The sequence below is a fragment of the Halichoeres trimaculatus genome, unplaced genomic scaffold, assembly GCF_033239565.1.
Source record: "Halichoeres trimaculatus isolate MK-OKI-2021-1 unplaced genomic scaffold, fHalTri1.1 fHalTri1_scaffold_23, whole genome shotgun sequence".
Classification (NCBI taxonomy): Eukaryota; Metazoa; Chordata; class Actinopteri; order Labriformes; family Labridae; genus Halichoeres; species Halichoeres trimaculatus.
In genome coordinates this window covers 15,581,036-15,600,977 of record NW_027437201.1, presented here as the reverse complement: position 1 = coordinate 15,600,977, position 19,942 = coordinate 15,581,036, and the positions used below count along the sequence as shown (strand labels likewise).

The 19,942-nt window shown below is 41.5% G+C and overlaps 2 protein-coding genes across 2 annotated transcripts in view; one reads left to right on the top strand and one right to left on the bottom strand.

Moving 5' to 3' along the window:
* Window positions 1-200: 200 nt before the first annotated feature.
* Window positions 201-4,441, bottom strand: LOC141785143 (uncharacterized). The gene is made up of 7 exons (XM_074663297.1): window positions 4,251-4,441; window positions 3,585-3,787; window positions 3,340-3,435; window positions 3,162-3,257; window positions 2,939-3,049; window positions 2,474-2,597; window positions 201-2,312 (listed from the first exon to the last, which is right to left on the bottom strand). Exons 1-7 carry the CDS (start codon window positions 4,276-4,278, stop codon window positions 397-399), a joined length of 2,574 nt encoding a protein of 857 aa, XP_074519398.1. The 5' UTR covers window positions 4,279-4,441; the 3' UTR covers window positions 201-396.
* Window positions 4,442-19,774: 15,333 nt separating this feature from the next.
* Window positions 19,775-19,942, top strand: part of LOC141785019 (rho GTPase-activating protein 23-like) — a 32,075-nt gene continuing 31,907 nt past the window's right edge. The window contains exon 1 of the mRNA XM_074663084.1: window positions 19,775-19,931. Within this exon, the coding sequence (XP_074519185.1) occupies window positions 19,878-19,931 (54 nt within the window). The 5' untranslated portion in view covers window positions 19,775-19,877. The remainder of the gene's footprint in view (window positions 19,932-19,942) is intronic.

Genomic DNA, 19,942 nt, shown 5'->3' with positions numbered 1-19,942 from the left:
ACGTTTTCTATATTTTTAAACTTGTAATAAAATTTAACAATTATAACTTCAGTACAGTAATTTTGAATTCAGCTTCCCTGTCTTATTTTTCTGTAGCAAGAGGTGATATTTAGCTACTTAAAATGGAAGCACCATTCACCAAAATAATGAGCACTGAAGGAGAGATTCAATCCACAAATTTATTAAGAAAATGTTTACTAAAGAAATAAATCATGTTACAAGCGATCTTATTTTTCACTGCAAGTATATTATTTGTTAATATTTAGCGGGTCACCCTTTGCTGTACAATATAAAGAATGCAGGTTACAACATTCTAGCAGGAGCCAGATGACACATCCACCTCCATCCTCTAAAGTCCACAGATAATTAATTTGACACACAGCTAGTTGTCAAATTCTATTTTGTTTCAGGTGTGTGTAAAAGTCTTTTGTGTCTCAGCATGCTGTAGAGCTTGAGGAAAGCTTTGCCGCAGCACTGGCAAACAAATGGCTTCTCCCCTGAGTGTATTTTAGCATGTACATTTAGGTAACACTTTTTAATGAAGCCTTTTCCACAGTGATCACATTTATATGGCCTTTCTGTGGTGTGGTTGAGCAGATAGTGTCTCTTCACTTCAGTGGTCGACCTGAACTGCCTATCACATTCAGGCACGGTGCATTTGAATGGTTTCTCCCCCGTGTGGATTAACTTATGTCGGGCGATTGTTGAAGAAGCGACCATCTTTCCGCAGTACTGGCACTGATGTCGGAATAACGGCAGCATTGTTTCAAAGTGTTTGCTCCTCTGGTGTTTTTTCAGGGCACATTTCTCTTTAAAGGATTTGCCACACTCAGAGCAGGAGTGCTTCTTCTCATTTCGAGACTCGCTATGGATTAGGTTCAGGTGTCGCAGCAGGTTAGACCTTTGGGAGAAAGTCTTGCCACATTCAGCACACAGGTATGGCTTCTCTCTGGTGTGGACTCTTTGGTGTGAAATGAGATCTGTGTCTCTTTTCACTCTCAAGCCGCACTGATCACACTGAAAGGGCAGATGACCTGTGTGTTTCCACTCGTGTGCAATCAAACTACGCAGCTTGGAGAAAGTCTTGGGACAGTTTGTGCACTTGAAGGGTTTGCTGATTTTGTGAATGTTCTGGTAATGCTTCAGTAGTGGTTTGAACAGAGTAAACGTCTCCTCACAGCGATTACACTGAAACAGTGTGTGTGATGCTTTGTGCCTCGCCAGCGCTGCTGTGTCTCGTAACACCCTCCTGCACACGCTGCAGTACAGCTCATTATGGGTCAGTTTGTGTTTCTGCAGGGAGATTTTGTGCTTGAATGCTTCCTCGCATTTGTCACATTTGAAAAGGTTTTTAGCTTCATCTGGTTTCTCTGGATCCACCTGCTGCTGACCAAACTCGAAGCAGGTTCTTCTCAGGTGCTGCTTGAGAGATGTGAAGAGTTTAAATCTGCTGTCACATCGAGGGCAGGCGTAATAACCGTTGGGAAAGTGTGTTTTCATGTGAGCTGACAGGTTCATGTTCACATGCTCCTTGCAGATAAAACACTCAACTTTCTTTTTGGTGAATTTGCTTTTGACATCTGAGACATCATTAGAGGTCATGAAGGAAGGATCCTCATCTGAGCAGCCTAACAGCAAATCATCTTCAGAGAAACTCATGACTGGAGGCTCATAGGATGACCCATCATCAGAGTAGTGAGACCATGAATCAGCCTCACTGGGACTGCTGGAGTAGTAAGACCAGGAGTCATTTTCACTGCCGCTACCCACAGGAGGCATTAACACTTCTTTGGTGAGGCTCTTTGATTTTTTACAGCCAGCAGCTTCTGGAGAAACCACCTTGGAGGTTTTTTTAGACACTGCTTTCGAGACAGGACGAGCTGTTTCACAAAGATCTCTTTTCTCCTCAATCAGGAACTTCTTCATCCTCAGCCCTCTGTTTCGTCTAACAGGTCGAATCTGCAGAGGAAGCGGCACATCCACTCTTTTCAGCTGCACTCGGCATTGTTTGAGAATTACAAACCCTTGTTCACTTTGAATAGCCATTTCCTCAGGTTTTGTTATTTCTCTGTCACTCATGTCTGATCCGTTTTCCTCGATAGCTCCCCAAGAAGAGGTTTCACAAACCTCCATCTCACATGTTTGAATGTCTGTCTCTGACTGTGCTTCATATGGCAGTGTTAAAAAATCCTGCTCTAGATCACATGTATGTGACACAACGTCAGCCTGAAGTTGTGTTTCATGAGTCTCAGTTTTTTCTGCAGAGACAAGTTTGAGAGCTGAAATGATGCACGCTCCATCCACGGAATCATCTGAAAAAAGAAAATTAAGAAAGGCAAATTAGATTAACTTAATTAACAGACAAAAAATATAAAAACAACCAAGAAAGACTGTAGATGCAAGCAATTCTAGATTAAAAAAAAAACATTAACTGATAAGTTATTGTAAGGTATAAGTAAATGTAGAACCTGACCATTTTGCTGCAGCTGTTTGAAGTTTTTCTGATACTGAAGCAGAGTTTTCAGCTCCTCACTTCCTGAGACTGAGTTCATACAATCCTCAAGAACAGAGGACGCTTTGCCCAACATGGAGGCAACCTGATGACAACGAGAGCAAATATTTTTTTTTAGTTTAGAGTTAATGTCTGCTTAATATTTACATCTTAGAACAATAATGATGGACATAATAATAACAATATAAAAAGAAATAATTGAACTAATATCATGAAAAAAAAATAAGAATGAAGTTATATTTGCAAAAAAGTATTTCTATTTTACTCTATTTAAGAGATGTGAACAAAACAAAAGTACCCTTTTTGGTTTTTGAACTAAAAGAGAACAGTTTAGTGAGCAAATTTTTATGTACAACAAAAACCATGACCTTAAACCTTAATTCAGCAGATCAAACCTCTAGAAGTTGAAGTTGTAGAGATCATTACCTGATGAAAAGTTTGATAAGAAAGGAAATCTTCAAGTCTGGACAGAAACATCGACATCAATGTTTGAAGAGCTTCATCATATCTGGGTCCAAACTCATCAGGGAAGACTTTCTGCAACACATGGCAAATATAATCCTTGGTTTCTGGACTCTAAAAACTAAAAATCAGAACTACAAAGAGGTTGACCTCAGCATGGGGAGAAAGCTAAAACATTTAAACTGACCTCAAAAAAATTATCCCTCTCCTCAGGATTCTTCTGCAAATTTCTGACTAGTTCCAAAAACTCAGAGTTTGGTGATTCAGTATTCTCTGGCTCAGCCTGCAGACAATACAGATTATATCAGGAGTATGATCACAGATCAGGATTGTTAATATACTGAAATAACCCGCTTTAAACTCACCTCTTGGACCCAGTCCTGGATCAGGTTTTGGAAACTGTCCAGATGAGGCTGAATAAGGTCGATGTCAGCGTCAAACTGACACAGCTCCAGAATCAGCTGAAAATGCAAAGAGTGTGGTGATTTAAGACACTCTTCTTAAAGCCAGCCAGTAGGAATGCTTTAGTTAGATATGTTGGGCCTGATCAGAGGCATTTTCAATATCCTACATAACAAATACTAACAAGTTGACCATTTATCCTCCTCACCCGCGCTCTGAGTCCCAGGACAAGTTGGGCTCTTTGCTGTTTGGCGAGCAGCTCAGGAACAATTTGTGTAACTGTTGAAACAAACTCCTGAAGCATAACATAATCTTCAACATTTTTCTGCTGGAGCGTCTGCCACATAGCTGCAGAGACCAGCCGGACTGGAGGGACCAGGAGGCGCAGGGCAGAGAAAGGAAGAGGGGGTGCTATAAGGGAAGAGAAGAGGATTATCTTTACACCAAACGTTGTCTTGGGTTACTTTTATTCAAGCTCATTATTTATTTTCTTTATTGGAAGCAGAGTTTGTCTCAGCAGTGTTTTGTTGATCCCTTAAGGAGTACTTACTTATACATAAAAGCCATGTATGATCCCTTTCTATTGAATTATAGTGCACAAAAACTCCTAACCGACCTTACTTCTGATAAGAACTGAAACTTTAGGAACAGGAAACACTCAGCAGTCATGCCTCACAAAATAATACTGACTTGTCTAATACTCTCGAGCAAGTATTGATGCTCCACTTTAAAAACAGGGCATGGATGTAAAAAAAAAAGTGAATCTGTCAAAAAACACGTCAAGAGACAGGCGATACTAACGGTCAATGGTTAGCTGTTAGCGCTTATGCTATTACATTTCTAAAGAAGTGACGCAATTCTGATAGCTACTTACATTTCCCCTTGAAAATGTGATCATCCATTCCCTTATTTCACTTCGCTCAGTCACAAAAGATATTTTAATTATACAAAGAAACAAGAAGCCGCCTTTTCTGCTCTCCCGTGCAAGTTTAGCTGCTCGTTTGAACTGTGATGATTAGTCCGTCTCTGTTTTTGTTCCGGTTCCGTGTATCAAAGGTTCCGGGAATATGTCTGTCTTACTCGTACGGTTTTTCCCTCTATATTCTATTCATAAAACAGGTCTGCCTTATAAGCATTTTTTAGCCCACACAAATAATTTAAAGCACTCAAGAAAACATTTATTTTTTCACTACTACATAATCAGGGAAGCAATTGAACGTGCATGATGCACTGTGTCGAGATATCCTTGACACAAATAAATTAAAAAACAAATAAATAAAACGACCAGTTAGACTCGCAAAAGCGATATAAATGTTAAAAAGGAGCAAAGTGTTCTCGCGATTAATGTTAGTTTGTGAGCTGTCACTGACTAAATCGCTCCTCTCCTCCAGGTGGGGGTGCTGTAGATCAAATGAATAAAGCCACAATGTACAGGTGAGGATGAGCTGTGGGTGGAAAAGAGCACCATTCTTATATGATTGGGAGCTAATGTAAAATGTTGAAACTTCGTTGTTGAGTGATTTTGTCAGTGTGCAGAGTGTAAAAGACTAGGTCACGCTGTATTACTCAGGCTGCACCCCAGAGTCTGTTCTCAGGTGCGATCCCACTACTGAGCGGTACGAGGGCTTTGACCTGCTCCGTTTCCGACCTGGGCCGGTTCACCCCTCCTTAGCCGACCTGCAGGTCCCGGGCTCCCCCAGGACCAGCATATCGATACCGAACTTAGTGCGGACACCCGATCGACACAGACCACTGAAGCTCAGAACTCCTGAGCTCAAACGATCCTCCAGCCTCAGCCTCCCAGGAGCAGGATTACAAGTGCGCGCCACCGCACCCGGCGAAAGACGTCTGCATCCTGGGAGGGTTTGTGGGACGCATGGCTTCTGCAGAACGCATGCGCAGACTGCAGAGCTGAAGTGACTCATTGTCCTGAAGCATTAAGGTACTAACTTATATCACATTAAATTGACTCTATCCTTCAAAGTGTTTTACACAAGCTGTTTCTACTTTCTCTGTGTGCAAAGTAAAGATATACCACAATTCATATATGACAAATGTTGTTTATAAAATGTGTTTATAACAAAATATTCATGGTTCTGAGTCCTGACTTTTTTTACATGGTCCCAGGTACAACAAACTGTCCTATGAGAACGCTTGACACCGAAATAAAAAAGTAGCACTTGCATGTGCTGTACAGCAGGTGGTGCTGTAAACCTTTCATAGCTTCAGACCTGACAGACATCCTCAGATCAGCTCACGTGTTCTGTGGGTCCTACACCCTAAAATGCAAGGGGTCACACGTTTCCAGACAAACCGGAAGAAGTTCATGTAAAAGTCTACAGGTATGATATTTTTTGTGGTGGTTTATTTTCCAGCTTTGTGTCTGCGGCCAGTAACCTGCTGTGAGGAGTTAAAGCAGAAAATGTTGAGGGAGGAGACCAGTGTCAGGCCTCTGTGGAGGTCCAAACTGCTCGTTCCTGTTGTTGTGGGGTGGGAGTTTCCAGCTATACAGCTGAGGGGAAGCACCACAGGATGTCCTTTTCCTCATTCCTCAAGGATAGAATGACTCTGGGTACTACAATGGTTGAGTGTGTGTAGATTTAGAGTGTGGTTTAATCCCATGTGTGATAATGCTTGGTGTTTTTGTCAATTAGGTGCTTAATTTGCTGTGGAAAAAACACTCTTTCTTTGACCCTTGACCCTCAGTCAGGGTAACAAACTTTCAAAACAGAAGCAGTAAGTCTGAAGTCGATGGTCATTTGTGCCGCTGTAGACAATAAGGAGGCATCACATTGATTTCAGTCTGCTAGAACTCCCAGAGAAGCAACATATGAGTGTATTCTTGTGCAGAAGTTCCTTGCTAAGATATTTTACCTGACCTGGGTGTTTCCTGTGCTTTATGATGAGAAATCCTGTGTGTCTGGCAGCGTCTGCACCATTGAGATGGTTCAGCACAGAGGACATCAATGGGAGTGTATGAAGCTCAGAGAGAAGTAGTATGGAGGAATGAGTGCGACAGCTGCTGGGGGAATCCTACTACACCGTCAGGTCACATGATACACACACACAAACACACACACACACACACACACACACACACACACACACACACACACACACACACACACAAACACACACACACACACACACACACACACATACACACACACACACACTACCCCTGCGATTCCTCCCCCTCCCTCTACATGTCTCTCACTAATGCTGTGTACAGTGAGGGAGGGAAAAAGCAGGAGGGTTTAGAGGAAGGTGGAGGAGGGGGAGCAGCTGAGAGGAGAGCCAGCGAGAGCGGGAGGAGGGAAAGGAGAGGCAGAGAGTGTTGTGAGCCCAGATTACAACCGAAGAGGTACTGGAGCAGGAGAGACGGACGCGTGGAAGAATAAAGAGACTCATCAGCTCCATCAGAGGAAGAGAGAAAAGAGACAAAGAGGAGGAGACAGAGAGGAGAGAGACTGTGTCTGGAGAAAGGGAAGAAGACAAAAAAGAAAAACGAGTGCTTCAGAAGACTGTGCTGTCACAGAAGAAGACGAAGAGGAGGAGGAGGAGGTGTGTGTGAAGTGAACTCCCCCATCAGCTGAACCCAAACATCATCTCTGAACAGCAGCCTGAGGTTTCTGAAGGCATGAGGACCAGGACCCAGCCAGAGTCCTGCTGAAGACCATGGCCCAGGTAAGACCAGGCTCACACACAAAAACACACACACATGAGCATGCTTGGTGGTGTGCATACACATGAATACACACACTAACTTTAAGGAATAGATGTATCTGCCTCCTTCATCCAGAGCTCATTCATTATTGTGTTTGTGCTGCCTCACATGTCATGGACCCTGCAGGTGTTATAAGAGTGCGTGACAGAGTGTAGGGATCCAAGTTTGTTGAGTTACCTGACTTTGACATTTTGGGAGCTTCCTCAGCTCTCACAGGGAGATCCAGAAGAGCACGTTATGTCACCAGAGATTTGCACATAAATGTAAAGATGGATACTGTAGGAGGGATGTGCTCGAGGTGTTCCTGTTTGGGCCCAAATTCATCAAAGACGTATATAAATTTAGGAGAGTTACATCACTGCAAAGAAATTATGTAACATAACATACACAATGCAGAGCTGGATTACTAATTAATTAAAGTGGAGCAAACAGCCTTTGGGTGAACGGCCCTGAAAGGCGTGACACCTGCAGGCTGTGTGTGCAGCCATTACTTTGATTAATATCAAACGTGTCGACTTTACACTCACCTGGAACAGCTTTATTTACCCTCTCTATCTTCATTCATCGTGTCTGAGCTGAACTGGCTTTTTTCATAAGATGTCCTTTAAGGTCACAACTTAAAAGAATGTGCTGCAGTTCCTCTAGCGTCCACAAGAAGTTGGCTTCAGAAGCAGTAGGAACCACATAGACACCCATTCAAAAAGATCATCTCTACAGGTGATGCACTTTTTTGATGGACTGATTCCTCACTCACACACCTGTCCAATAAACTACACACCTGGGAGTGTTTATCTAAACTTAAAGCAGCACAAAGAACACCAAAGAGTTTGCTGAAAGCACAAACACAGACAGTCTTAACGTTCATGATAACGAGAGTAAAATGAGTTATTGTGCCATTCAGTGTGAGAGCAACAAAAGCCTCAGAAATGAAGAGAGGAGTATTTTGGGCTGGTCTCTCTGAGAGAAAGGAAGGCTGTGTATTTTTAGAAAAGTGATGCAGTTTCTTCAGTGTGTGTGTGTTATTTATGTGTGTGAGTGTGTGTATAGTCTTTCATAGCTGCTGACAGACAGTCAGAGAGAATAAGAGAGCTCTGGGGGTCTTTTATGGCGCGATGTGGAGCTCAGTGTTTCCTTCAGGGCAGGACGACTCATTCTGCCCAGCAGGATAATGGAGAAACTATGTAGTCAGTGTGAAAGGTGCATTGTGTTTTTGGAAGTTTTGTGTGTGTGTGTGTGTGTGTGTGTGTGTGTGTGTGTGTGTGTGTGTGTGAGTGTGTGTGTGTGTGTGTGTGTGTGTGTGTGTGTGTGTGTGTGTGTGTGTGTGTGTGTGTGTGTGTGTGTGTGTGTGTGTGTGTGTGTGTGTGTGAGAGTGGTAGTGTCAGGATATCCTGCTCTTGCTCTTGTGGACAGACAAACACATATACGGGAACAAACTGGAGACAAACTGAGGAACTTTCCAACAATCTACAAAGAAAGATTTCAGCGATTATTTAAGTCAAGCTGGACTTTAAGATTCTTTAATTAATCACTCATGTTTGAAGTTTTAGGTCTTCACTGGGGCTGACTGTCCCTGAACTGAACTTCTAGTGTCACAACTCAACTCACCCTGAGTCTGTTTGAATATCATGAAACCAGGAATGCAAACCTCCTTGAAATGACTTCTGCTGAACAATCCGATGGATGTTCTGGGACAAAGACTAATATGGAGCGTTGGCAGTGAGGAGTAGAGGAGGAAAAAGCTGCAAAGACAGCACAGAGAGAGACATCCTTCCTCTTCCCATAATCCTTTGGGGGCAAATCAGCCTGATCAAAGTACATCCTTTAAAAGTGTTTGTTTTTGAGGATGACAGGCTCATTGTTGTTCCCACAAAGTCTCTTTCAAATGGAGGTGAACTGCATTCACTTCAGGAGAGACACTCAGCTCTGTTTTTATGAATGGAGACATGTCTGCTCTTCGTGATCCTATCAGAGGCTCTCTCACCTGAGTGAGGTAAGAAGCCAGACTCAATCCTGACGTCTTGACTTCTGAAAGCCCCTGATGCTCCTGCACAAAATAGAAAAACTAAATGCATGCTTTAAAAACCTGGGTCTTCATGTCGTATACACTTTCTGACTCCTTTATCTAACCCTAGAAAGTCTTCATAAGGATGGTTGAACATACATGAAGTTTAGCGTGCTTCAGTGAAGTGACTCACGCTGAGCTGACATGTCCTCTGCACACAGTCCGGCCATCTGAAGCCTGCGGGTGTCTCTCAGGACCTCCCCTCTTTATCTCCTCTCCTGCTCTAATGGTCAGAGTGTCCTTACATGTGGATTAAACTCACTACATGCTTCTTTAACAGAGTTGTCCAGCCGCAGGGACACACGCAGACACAAAGGGAACAAAGAGGATAAGAGGGAGGCTGGACAGAGGACAGTTGTGAACTGTTTGGGTTTTTATTTGGTTCAGAAGCTGAATTCACTGACTCTTTGTTTCTGTTTTAAAAGCTCTGCTCTGAATGATGCAAACTTCATCTGTCACTGAATGCTACAGAAGAGTTATTCACACAGGCGTCTTAGATGTCAGTGCAATTCGATGACTGGGTATGCAACATTTGTCATCTTTGCATCATGTATATATCTGGTGCATGTGTTCTGTTAATGCATTTGTGTTTGCTTTTTGCAGCTTATTAAATTTGCAGATCCTCTCAGTCTGGTTGGGGCTTCTGGATGTTTTTAAATCTGCATGTTTTAGAGCAGCCTGTACATATTTTTGTTGTTCTGGTGCCAATTTCACCCCCAACAAAACAAACACGATGTGCTGGTGTAAGAACAAAAACACGTGCAGGGTTTCCTCTCAACACGGCTGAATCGAGCGTGTGATCTCTCTGAATGTGAGCGTGATGAAACAGATCTGTGTGTGACATAAAAACATGTGATAACCATGCAGAAATGATGAATTGTTATTATAATTTGTCACTCCCTCCTCCCTCTTCACCCCCCTTCTCTCCCCCGTCCTCCCTGTCCTCTGCTCTGTGCTGATAACAGTCAGCTCGCTGCTGGGATGTCAATTACAGGCCCGGATGTAAGAATAGTACACAATGCTTTTGTGTCTCACTCCATCATTTCTGCGGCCTGTGTTTGTGCGTATGAGGTTTGAACTCCATAACAAACTGGATCACATTAAAAACAAGTGACCACAGAGCAAGATATCATTCTTTGCTTCTGTTTATTGTGAGTGTGTGATGAGTGACGTGGGGAACAAACACGTTGTTGAAAGTATCGTTAAATTAGAGAGAATGCACGTCCTCTAAATGGAGCAGTAAATAAAATGCTGATACACTGATGAGCAGCATGTGTTGTGTAGTTTATATTATCAGCTGTACTAACACTAAATGCGTAAATTCACAAAAAAAAACGGGCAAGTGTGTCACCTAAATTCCACCAGATTCGTGTCTGGTCCATCTCCACACTGTCAGAGCTGCATGAGCTGATCTTTTTTTCTTCTTCTGCAGAGTATTTTGTTGACTATGTTGCTTCTTTTTACATATTTATTAGGGATGGGTACCAAATTTTTATATCTTTTATAGGTATCGACCAAATTTTGTCTGTAGTACCGAGTACTGAGACCCATGTACTGATTCATGTGGAATCAAATGGTATCATGTTTAGGTACCTAAACGCATCCTTGTAACTGTGACGGAGTAGAAGAGGAAGCATTTTTCCATGCTGGGCATGAACACAGCATTGCAAGGTTATATATTGAGAAATAAATATGTTTAATTAAACTTTTAGACTATATTGTTGAACAAATTATTATTTATAATCACATAAACACACACAAAAGTATTGAAAATTGGCATCATTGAATACCAATATGGATTGCCAGGTAACAAGCATCACAACCGTATCATATCAAATGTTAAAGGTACCCACCCCTTGTATTTACTGCAAGGGTTAAAACTCAGGATGCAAACTGTGGAGCATACAAAGATTACCTTGTCCAGACTGTGGCATAAACATGCAAGAGGAAATTGATCCTCATCAGTTTTATCAAGGCGTTAGTGCAAGACTTAGTGCAGACTTGTAGTCTAGTTTTAGTTGGACTGACACAATAGGTAGTTGTTTTAAATGTCAGTTTAGCCAGCCTGAAAACTTTCGTACTGGCTCACTCAAGTCCAGCAGATCAGATCAGAGCTTCATGTCTGAACATTTCTGGGATCCGCCTTTTTAACTTCTTTCATTCCAAACCAGCATCAGAGGCCCTGACACGAGTCGCAGCGTGGACTCTGCTCACTTTCATTCTTATAAATAGCTCACATAGTCGGGCTGTAAAGAGTTCAGCTGCTTTGAATTTCTGTGATGCTGGAGTGCAGATCATTCTTTCTCAGTAATTAGATGGTTCTGATTTAAACTCCCTCCCTCTCTCTCTCTGTCTCCTCTTTCATTTCCTGCTGCTCTCAGATGGATTCAAACAGCTTCACATGTTCACAGAGGGAGAGACTTCAGACTAGAGTTATCCTCACACACTTATGGCTGTGAGTTTTTGAGTTAGTTGGAATCTGTCTGAATTTTATGCTCAAAGTTTACACACATGCTCCACCTGATGACAAAGTTTCTTCACTTTTTCCTTCAGTGCATGGAGTCACCTTTTCCTCAGTGAACTCTAGTTCATCCTTTCCAGTTATTCAAGGCCACCTTTATCCAGATATATCAAAACAATGAGTATAGGAAATAACACTTGAATAGAAAGAGTCTCAGAGTGAAATTAGAAAGCAAGATTTCTCTTTAGTGTAACTTTAAGGCTGAGGAGTTGGCGAGAAAAGGCTTTTGAAGGAGTTTCTCTTTGCCTCTCATTAGCATTGGCACTCACACACACCCTCACACACACACCCAAACTGTGTATTCTTGAAGCAGCTGCTCTTCATTGTTCGCTGATGAATTCATGCATTTAGACACACTCCACCAAACAATACAGAGAAACCTGAGCTGCTGATTTAATGAGCGAGGAATGCAGAGCTGAAATAAAAACTGAGCATCCTCCTCAGCGAATGTTTCAGAGATTCTTATTTTCATCTGCTTCAGCTTCCTCTGCACAGAGTCACAAAGAGACAAAGCTGCGGAGGCAAACAGACGAGGAGTGACTGGGCTTTTTGAGGTGACACTTCTGCTCATGTGGGTAGCGTCTGATGGGTTTGATAGTAGGAATTAGACGGCTGTTTGGGGTGAGCAAGGCGTCTCACACCTTTTGAGGCTTAGCTTCAAACATCTTTGCTTGCGCAGATATTCCCAAGCACACTTTGTTTTTATCTTTTACGATTTGATTTCATTGTTTTTGTTATACATCTTTGTGTTTTCTCGCCTCTGACATCCTGGATGTGCTGCCATCTGCCCGACTCTCACCTTCAGCAGCTGATTGAACCATCTGTGCTGTGATTGGATGAGCAGTGTGCAGGTTGTGCACCGATGTGAGACAGAGTTTGTGCGTATGTTTGCATGGGTGTGAGTGTGTTTGTGTAAGTGTGTGTCTTCTGCTCTGCTCTACTTCATTCATCTGTTTCTGTTAAAAATAGAAACCTGAAAGCCTTTATATCTGTGTGTGTGTGTGTGTGTGTGTGTGTGTGTGTGTGTGTGTGTGTGTGTGTGTGTGTGTGTGTGTGTGTGTGTGTGTGTGTGTGTGTGTGTGTGTGTGTGTGTGTGCTCACTCCTGACCTGATAATAGGTTTCCTCCAGAGTGCTTCCCCCAGAGGCTTCTCCACTGAGAACACATGACGTGAGTGTGTGTAAGAGTGTGTGTAGTTTGTCTGACAAAGAGTAAGAGCATCCTGTCTGCTCCCTATATACTTGAAGATGAAATAATTCCTCTCAAAGCTCACACTCCTGGATTCATCCACATCTTTTCTCTTTCATTTTAAGCACAGATCTGGATTTATCAGGACAGATTTACGTACCAGTACTTTGGACCACGCAGTCTCTCACAGTGGGCATCTCTCCATGCATCAAAGTATCAGCTGTTTCAGATACTTTTACCCCAGCTTCAAAACACAGAAAGTTATCTTCAGGAGCATATGGTCTCTGAAATCTAAATTTCTGGAGAAACTGACTTCACTGAGGATGTGAATTATTCACACCTCATGCTGGCTATTTATAGACTGGAGTCCCTGTGGAAGCACGACATTTCTGCACCCAGTCACCAAATTAAAACAATGCACAGTAACACTGTGTGAGGAAATGTTCCTTAAGAATAGAATAGAATAGAACTTTATTTTCATTGTAACAAGTACAACGAAATTGAAGTCACGGCAGCAATCAAGAAAACAAAGGTAAGAAAGTGTACAGAAAGTGCAAAAAGATCCGTAAGAAAATGGATGATGACTGCTTGTCCATCATTCTCCAGTTCAGCCAGCCTCCACCTCCACAGGGTCCAGGACTGAGCTTCTTCAGCAGTCTGTTCAGTCTCTGTCTCCTGGATCCTGTCTCCTCACAGCAGGTGAAGTTTTTCCAACGTGGCGTTGATGTCTGATGTTAGCTCTGTTAGCCATGTCTGTGAATAGCATGATGCTACTCTGCCTTCTGGTATTCCCTCTGTTGCTGGGTTAGCATGGCTAACTCTTCCATCTTATTGGAGATAGATCTTACGTTCCCAATAACGATGAATGGAAGGACAGGTCCATGTCATCACTTCTTAGCCCTCACCTGAGTACCAGCACGCCGTACTCACCTCCTCCTCCTCACCTTGTGGGAAGACATCAGGCCTTACACCAGTTAGCATTGACATGCTACAGGCTGCTAACAGCTGAGTTTACATGTTAACAATGCAGCCATGGTTACATGTAGGATCTTTAGACAAACACAGGAGAAAAAGGAGTAAAAATATCTCTGAAGCCACAAAAAGTTTGGTGTCCATGACCAACAAATGTGCCATACAAAGTAATAATCCACTCCAAATACAAAGATTTCGAAAAAGAGACAAAAAAAATCACAAGAAACAAAGCAACAAATTCAAGCTCTTGACTTTAATACTTACTACTCAAAAAGCGCTGCTCTGCTTCACCAGCATGCTGTGAAGCCATGACTTTGAAAATTTGACTGTTGTGCTTTCTGTCTTTCGATAATTACACATCCAGTGATTCTTGGTTTATACAACAATTTAGAAGTTCTACTTTGCTTTTATTTCTTTGTTTCAGCGCTTTAGATAACCTCTTTTGTTGAGTTTCATCCTCAGGTTTATGGTGATCATCTCTCTTAGATAGAGCTCTGTTGGCTTTTGTGATGTGGCTGCGCCTGTATGCTTGGCTCAATTTAAAAAAAGACTCAAAGTTTTTAAGTTTTGTTACTTCTCCATTAAAAAAAATCAATGTGCAAATTCTGACACCCCTGTATTTATATTTTTAAATAAAAAGCCTTGAAATGGCAGCCAGAAATACAGAAAAAAGAAACATTAATTTAGGAGCTTTTGTGATGTTAACCTGAAGTGCTTACTCCCATCACCCTTCATTTGAATTTCAAAGAACTCCATGAACTGTGCAGGCTGAATGAAATGTGTGTGTGTGTTACAGTGCGTGGTATAAGGACGTGTGTATGTGATTGTGGTGAGCGTGGTGATTGGTGGCAGGGTTTAAATCCAGCAGATTAAGGCTGTTGTGTAATGCTATGTAGGATTGACATGTGCCCTCTGAAGGGATTAAACATATTCTGTATGGATGAACTGAGAGGACCTCACTGCTCCTCTCACGGTCAGGTGTCCGTCACTGAAGACACGCTGTGTTTTACAGTGTTCAACTTTGAACACTAGGATTTAAAAAGATCTGAAATATGCTGAGCATGTCCCTGATTTTTGGTGACAAAAGTCAGTTTTCTTTCCTTTCTTTTCTTTGTAATGCATTTGTGAAGTGCTCACCTCTGGTTTAGCCACAACAGAAACATTATCTCTGTGTTTAGATATAAAAAATCTATAAATTATCCACTGATGCTCCTCTTTGTTGACATGATTTCCTGTGTTCGCCTCCTTAATTCTGTGAAGGTAGAGTACACTGGGATTAGCAGAGGACAGAGGAACACTGAGATTAAAAAAGAGCCTGAAAAAAAGTCAAAGTCAGGCCTTCTGTCTACACACGATCATCTGTATCATTGTTGGCACAAGAATATTGATTAAAGGGGCTTTAATTTCTCAGAAAGGTGATCCAAGTCAACACAAAATGTTCCCTTAACATCCCTCGATTGTTTCCTTCGGGACATTTATCACACTTCTCTCAGATTACTTGTTTGGAGCCTGCCTGATAACATTTCCTTTTTAACAATCATTGTTGTGCAGATTTATTTTATCTGTTGTCACACTTCCAAACTTGTTAGATAAATACCTTAAGTGGGTAGATTTCTACAAGCAGCCTTTTAATATCCCACTTTTAACATTTAGGCATGCTTTAGGAACACTTTTATGCAGCTAACCTCTCCAAATAAGTCATTGTTTCAACTGGGAAAAATACTTTTTTTGGGTGGTTTGCTCAGAAAGGTGTTGTGGTCAGTTGCAAGTGAAAAACGTGCTGCCACTGCAAACCTAAAGGCAACTGGGCGGAGTTTCTCGAGACATTATAGAACTCTGGTGTCATTTCCATCCTACTCAATGAGTGTGTATGTGTGTGTGAGTGTGTGTGTCACAGGGTGACACAGATGAAGCGTGATAGCTCTGTGAAATAGAGCCTCTCTGAAGCTACAGAGCTCTAATTCAATCAGCACTTCATCAGTGATCAGGATGGGACAGGCCGTCCCTGCAGTGAGAAGAAGAGACAGGGACCACTGAGGCTGCAGAGGTCACATGCAGGGTGGAGTGTGTGCATGTGTGTGTGTGTTTAAAGTCTGTGCACATAAAATCTACTCTTTCTCTGCACTCCCTGTTCATTCATCACTTCTACATCAACTCCTCCTGACATGTTTACCCTCATTCATTCATCCTCTGAGTGAAAACCAGCCAGCTGCAAAAAGTCAGATTGCCCTCTAGTGGTCAGTGAGGCCCGCTGCAGCCTCAGCATGGAGGATTAGTGGATTAGATATTTAGCGAAATCTCCCCATGCTCCTTTAAATAGACAGATGGGTGTGTGTCCCCACCCTCCCCCAACACACCACTCAAACACACACACAGCACCCTCTCTGTGTTGCCATGCCAGGCCCCAACACTACACACCCCTAGAATAGAGACAGTTTCCTGACATTTCATTAATGCTTTTTTCATGCATCTTCATCATCACATTCACATGTAGATTTATAAGCTCATTGAAAGGTTTGAAACACTCTAATAATATTTTATTTTGCATAATTAATATTTTGACTTATCAAAACATTATTAATGATGCATTTCATCTATTTTACAGCTGCATGCAACAAAAAAAAATCAGACTATATTACTTTTTTTAACCGTGCTAAATAGAATGTAGCAAAAAAAGAAGCATTGACAGATTTAGAAAATCCAAAATCTTTGGCTCTTTTTATCAAGTTATGTTTATTCAACTTTATTGGCTTGCATAGGAGCAAATACATCCATGCTAGGTTGCTGATGATGTTAAAGCTCATTGCGATATTAATGTGTTCCTGTTGCTCCATAAGAGAGCTGAAGCATCAACATTTAGGATCAGAAACATGCCGTGATGTTGAGAAATTCTTACAGCGGTGGCCGCAGGATGATGAAGGGTGGATGTGAATACTGGGTCTCTACAGACCCCCTGCAATGAGGATGAAACCCCTTCAAAACAAGGCCAGATTAGTCTTTACATATGTACCACACACACACATGCACACACACCCTCCTCCTCCCACTGGACAATCATCTCATCCATCACAATGTACAGATTAAATCCTCCTTGTTTTTGGAGCAGAGGGGTGTTACAGCTGCTCAGACTCTCCTGCTGTTTTTTGGAAACCCTTTGTTTAGAGATGTTTTGGCACCATAACAGCTGTTAATCTCATCTGATTGTGGATCTGGTAATAAATTACAATTAATCCCACACTCTGGAAACAAACAAACAAAAATGGGACTAAAAGGTTAAGCATTTTTCAAACTGTCACCTGTAAAGAATTCATCATGAGTGTGTCCTGCTTAAAAACTTCCTTATGACTTATTTCCAAAGTTTTGTTTATGCTTAGAGTCTGCTTAAAGTCACCATTCATGCTTGAGTTTTCATTTTCTGTGTTTTTGCTTCCTGCTCTTCAGTTCAAACTCCACCGGTTACATAATGTTAAGTGAGCGGGTGCTTACGCAAATTAGAATCCCAGCAGAGTCTCATTTCAGCCCTGGTTTCCAGCTACAAACAAGCTGATGCAAAATATTGATGTGAAGAGGATTTTAATGGTTAATTTATTCCTCTTTGGATAAACCAACTCGTGTATCAGTCATGCCTCCCCAGAGAAGCTGCATCAGACTTCAGTCTCACCGTGTGTCAACATTTTAAAGCTCCTCCTGCTGCCACTTTCTCATTCTGAGTTCAGGGATTTGAACCCATATCCTGATGTTCTGAAACGTGATAAAATATTAAACAAACCTTCATCACCAAACCAAGCACTGACAGGAAAAAGCATCTCAAGCCCCCAAATCTGATGTCAAAGCATGACCGTGTTTTTCTGAGAATGGTTACACAAATTTTAAACATCCTGGATTAATCCTGTACGTCATCCTGTGTCTATTATATTAAAGGTAAATCTAAATTCCCTGAAAAGGTTTCACAGTGTGTGTGTGTGTGTGTTTGATATTTTCATTACAGGATGCTCTTTGAACATGAAGCAATTTCAGATCAGTGCTGTGACACGTGGGTGTGTGTCTTCTCTTTCTCCTCTGTGATTCTTTGCCCTACCATTACGTAATGAGTGTGTGTGCATGTATGAGTGTGTATATGTGTGTGTGTGTGTGTCTGTGTAAACTATTTGCGCATGCCCGCTCCTCTGTCCTGAGGGCTCTGTCACCAACATCAGCAGCAGCAGCAGCAGCACTAGGGCTGCGTCTCTCGCTCCACTGACCATGACACACACTCTCCTCCAGGCGTGACAGCTCTCCCACTTTACTCCATAACACAGCTCACAGTGGACTGACTGACAAAAGGAGATCAGATACAAACAAGTATGAAAAGAAATGCAACAAAAACTGTCAGTATGCAAGTAACAAGTATCAGATCTGGTTCATGTGCAGAGGTATGTCTAGACATTTTAACCAGGACGTCCTCACTGAGGCTCTGACTTAACAGCTGATGAATAACAGTGAAATATCATTCAGATGATGTAGGCCTGGAGCAACAACACAGAGCTTTTAGAGGACTCCAAGAAGAGGATACAACCTTAATATCACAAGCAAACCTCTGGCTTATAACTTTTGAAAACACATTTACTTTTAGGATTTCAGCACCTAAACATTAAAAATACATTTGAAACAGGCACTGAGCAAGAGTTTGCATAGACTTTCAGATGGATTGACTCTTCATCTGCACACCTGTCTAATTAAAATAACGTGTACATTTTTTCTCTGATTTATGAAGGAAAATAATATTTATAATCAGGGCTTGACATTAACACCGGCCAACCGGCCAAATGCTGGTGGATTTCGGCAGTGGCTGGTAACACCGCCGCTCCCACTGGCCACTTTGGCGGGTTGAATTTTATCTCAAACATGTAGCAGAGAGACAAGCAAAAAGATGACTCTGATGATGAAAGCTCTGAGAAAATTTAATTTACCTCTCTTCATTGTCATTCTCGTGAAAAAAGAAATGATTTTCTGATTGCAATTGTTAATAAATATTTAAGCAGACAGTGTCTCTTGCTGAGTTTTTATCAGTTTAATTAACCCCCTTTACCATTTTATTATAAGCAATAACAAACTACTATTTTAATTACTATGTCTTAATAGACTGCATATTTTCATATGAAAGGAGAACAATCTTACACACAACTTTATCAGAGCTGAATACCTAAATAAGGACCTGTGGATTTTGACATTGATGTAGTCTTGTTTTGAGTGTGCATAGGGGTCATTTACATTTAAAGAGGTTGTAAATCTTTTTAAGTAAACTTTAGCATGTTATCATCAGCTTTAATCGTATTGAACATAATTATCCAACAACAAATTGTGGCCAGTGAAAATACTGAATGGCTAGTAACTCAGGGATACCACTAGCCACAGTGGCTGGTGAGCAAAAAAGTTAATGTCAAGCCCATATTATAATATATTTTTTATTATATAAATAATTTGACTTTTTCATTAGTTGAGACAACCAGTAACGCATTTTAGACACCAATTCATTAGTAAAAGGTATTTCTGTGTACTTAGAGGTAATTATTTCGACCATTTAAATAATTACGTCCCGAAAATTGTCCAGGTTAAAGTTTTTATGTCGAGTCTAAGTTTTTATTTTGAGATTTTTTTTTATTTTTTATTTTTAGAATTTTAAGTCTATTACTTGTTTCATTACGTTGTTTATTTTGACTGTTTTTGATGATTTTGTATAATTTGACTTTTTTCAAGACGAGGCAACGCATTATTATTCGTTAAGTTACGTATTTACTCACGTTGATTTGAGATGTTCATGATGTGTTTTGTGGCAGGTGAATACTTTTATTCTGAAGTTCTTCTTCCGGTTCCATTGTGTGTTTTGCTCTGACGTCATGACGCTGCTCGTAGCGGGACAGTGGTGGACGCAGGCAGAGGGAGAGGCGGACCGTTCAGTGTGAGAGCGTCGGGACCTGAGGACACAATGTTGACAGCAGAGTAGTTGGAGACGGTTTCTTTGTTCGGTGTAAACACAACAGACGCTTTAACTCATGAATGGAGTTACTTTCTGCCTTGTTGGAATCCCTCCTCACTCAGACACTGAAGTAAGTCAGAA